Source organism: Patagioenas fasciata, chromosome 4 (genome assembly GCF_037038585.1).
Source record: "Patagioenas fasciata isolate bPatFas1 chromosome 4, bPatFas1.hap1, whole genome shotgun sequence".
Classification (NCBI taxonomy): domain Eukaryota; kingdom Metazoa; phylum Chordata; class Aves; order Columbiformes; family Columbidae; genus Patagioenas; species Patagioenas fasciata.
In genome coordinates, this window is record NC_092523.1 from 72,698,078 (window position 1) to 72,700,280 (window position 2,203).

Consider the following 2,203-nt stretch of genomic DNA (forward strand, 5'->3'; position numbering starts at 1 on the left):
CGGGGCGCCCTGATTGGCCAGCTGCGCCTCGCGACCCTCCATTCATTAATAAATTAGCGGCACGCTCCAGCCGAGCGCGAGGCACCAATGGCGCGGCGGCGGCCCCGGCCCGGGCGCGGCCCCGGGGGGGCGGCGGCGCCGTGAAAAGAAAAGCGCGAGGCGCGGGCGGGGCGCCGGGGGCCTCGGGGGTAGGTTTGATTGTTCCCCGCGGGGTATATAAGGGGTGTTAAGGAGGGTCGTGTGCCAGACACGCAGCCGTCGGGCCCCGGGCCGCTCCGCCGCTGCCGCCCCGGGGCGCGTGCCACCGCCGCGTCCCCCCCACTTTGCCCGCCCGCCCCCTCCCCCCCCGCCCCGTCAAACCGCCGAACCGTTAAACCGCCGTCCAACCGTCGCCCCGGCTCCGCCGCCAGGCCAGCGGAGGGGAGCGCGGCGCGGCCGTCCCGCCCCGCAGGATGCTGGTGAAGGCGGAGGGGCTGGCGCCGCCGGCCGAGGACGAGCTGCTGCTGCTGGGCCTGGCCTCGCCCGCCCCCTCGCCCTCGCTGCCGTCCAGCGCCGGGGAGGAGGAGGAAGAAGAGGAGGAGGAGGAAGAGCAGCTGCGGGCCCCCTCGCCGGCGCGGCCCGCCGAGGCGCCGGGCGCTCGGTTGCCCTCGGGGCTGCGGCGGCTGGAGGGGAAGCGGCGGCCGGGTCGGTCCCGCGGCGCTCCGCGGGCAGCGCGGACGGCGGAGACGGCGCAGCGCATCAAGCGGAGCCGGCGGCTGAAGGCCAACAACCGGGAGCGCAACCGCATGCACAACCTGAACGCGGCGCTGGACGCGCTCCGCGACGTGCTGCCCACCTTCCCCGAGGACGCCAAGCTCACCAAGATCGAGACGCTCCGCTTCGCGCACAACTACATCTGGGCGCTCACCGAGACCCTGCGGCTGGCCGGGGCGGCGCGGCTCGGCCCCGAGGCGGGGGGCACCGCCGACGCCAGCTCCTCGCCCGCCTCCTCCTGGAGCGGCGGCGCCGCCAGCCCCGCGCCTTCCGCCTCCCCGTACGCCTGCACTTTATCGCCCGCCAGCCCCGCCGGCTCCGCCTCGGACGCCGAGCACTGGCCGACCCCGCGGGGCCGCTTCGCCCCGCCGCCGCCCCAGCCGCCGCCGCTGCCCCGTCGCTGCCTCTAGCCCGGCCCGGCGGTCCCGCCGCCGTGCGTGGGACGAGGCTTCGCCCAGCCCGTCCGCCCGGGGCGGCGGCATCTGCCCCGCTTCCCAGGGCGGGCTGTGGGAATGTCATCTGCCAAACCAAACTTTCTCTCTTTCCGATGTGCACTTTGTCCAGTTTGCCAGATCTGTCACCAGGCCTTTTGTCCCCCTCCTCTCCCCGTTTTGCCATCTGTCTCTTATGATTTATAGGGGTGGGGGGAGAAAGAAGAAAAAAAAAGTTGTTTTGTTAGAGGTCCAGGTTAGAAGTCATTGTATAATTTGTAGGCTTTGTGAGGGCTGAATGCAAGCGTGGAAATTTAGGCTGAACTCTCTATCAAAAGAAAAAAATGTAGAGGAAAGGCGCGGGGGGGGCGGCGGAATCGGGAGGGAGGACCTCCTCATGCATTATTTATTTCGACCTTTAGGGGACGGGGAACTCCCCCCTTCTTTCAGGAGATTAAAAATAAATCAACAGACTGAAAACCTAAACAGACACGGAACATTACAGCGATCAGCCACACACATGTTCACATTTATTTATTATAAAGAAAGATTTCATGGAAAGTATGTATTTTTTTGTATAATTTACAGAGTTTATTCTAGTATGTATTTACAGCGGAAGAGCAAAGGGATTGTACTTGTGATAAAATATAAATAAAAATATCTAATTTTCATAACTTTCTGTTTGCTGATTTTTCTGGTTTCTGTGCCATCTGCCGGGAATTACAGGACTGCGGCAAGTGGGGCACTGGGGGGGCTGGTGCCTGCTCTCGCCTCAGGTCAAACTTGGTGTCCCGGGGGAGCTGTCTGCACTTGTAGTGCCGTATGGTGACAAGTGCCACTTACACCTGGGGACACGGGCAACAGCTGCTTCTGCAGGTAGAATCGCAACCAAGCGGAGGTAGCTGGGGCGTCTGTGCCTGCGGTGCTGGGGGGTGTCAGATCTGGTGTATCCTCCAGGAGGGTGGTGCATGTTCTTGTTCCTAAAATTTCACTTCGCTTCTTAAAAGAAAACCCTCTTT

The 2,203-nt window shown here is 63.9% G+C and overlaps 1 protein-coding gene across 1 annotated transcript; it reads left to right on the forward strand.

The window, feature by feature from the left end:
* Positions 1 to 241: 241 nt before the first annotated feature.
* Positions 242 to 1,858, forward strand: NEUROG2 (neurogenin 2). Its single transcript, XM_065837473.2, has one exon. It carries the CDS (start codon positions 453 to 455, stop codon positions 1,161 to 1,163), a length of 711 nt encoding a protein of 236 aa, XP_065693545.1. The 5' UTR covers positions 242 to 452; the 3' UTR covers positions 1,164 to 1,858.
* Positions 1,859 to 2,203: the final 345 nt, after the last annotated feature.

Bases quoted from the DNA above. Each gene is read 5' to 3' on its own strand.
- NEUROG2 (XM_065837473.2), top strand. From the start codon at position 453: ATGCTGGTGAAGGCGGAGGGGCTGGCGCCGCCGGCCGAGGACGAGCTG.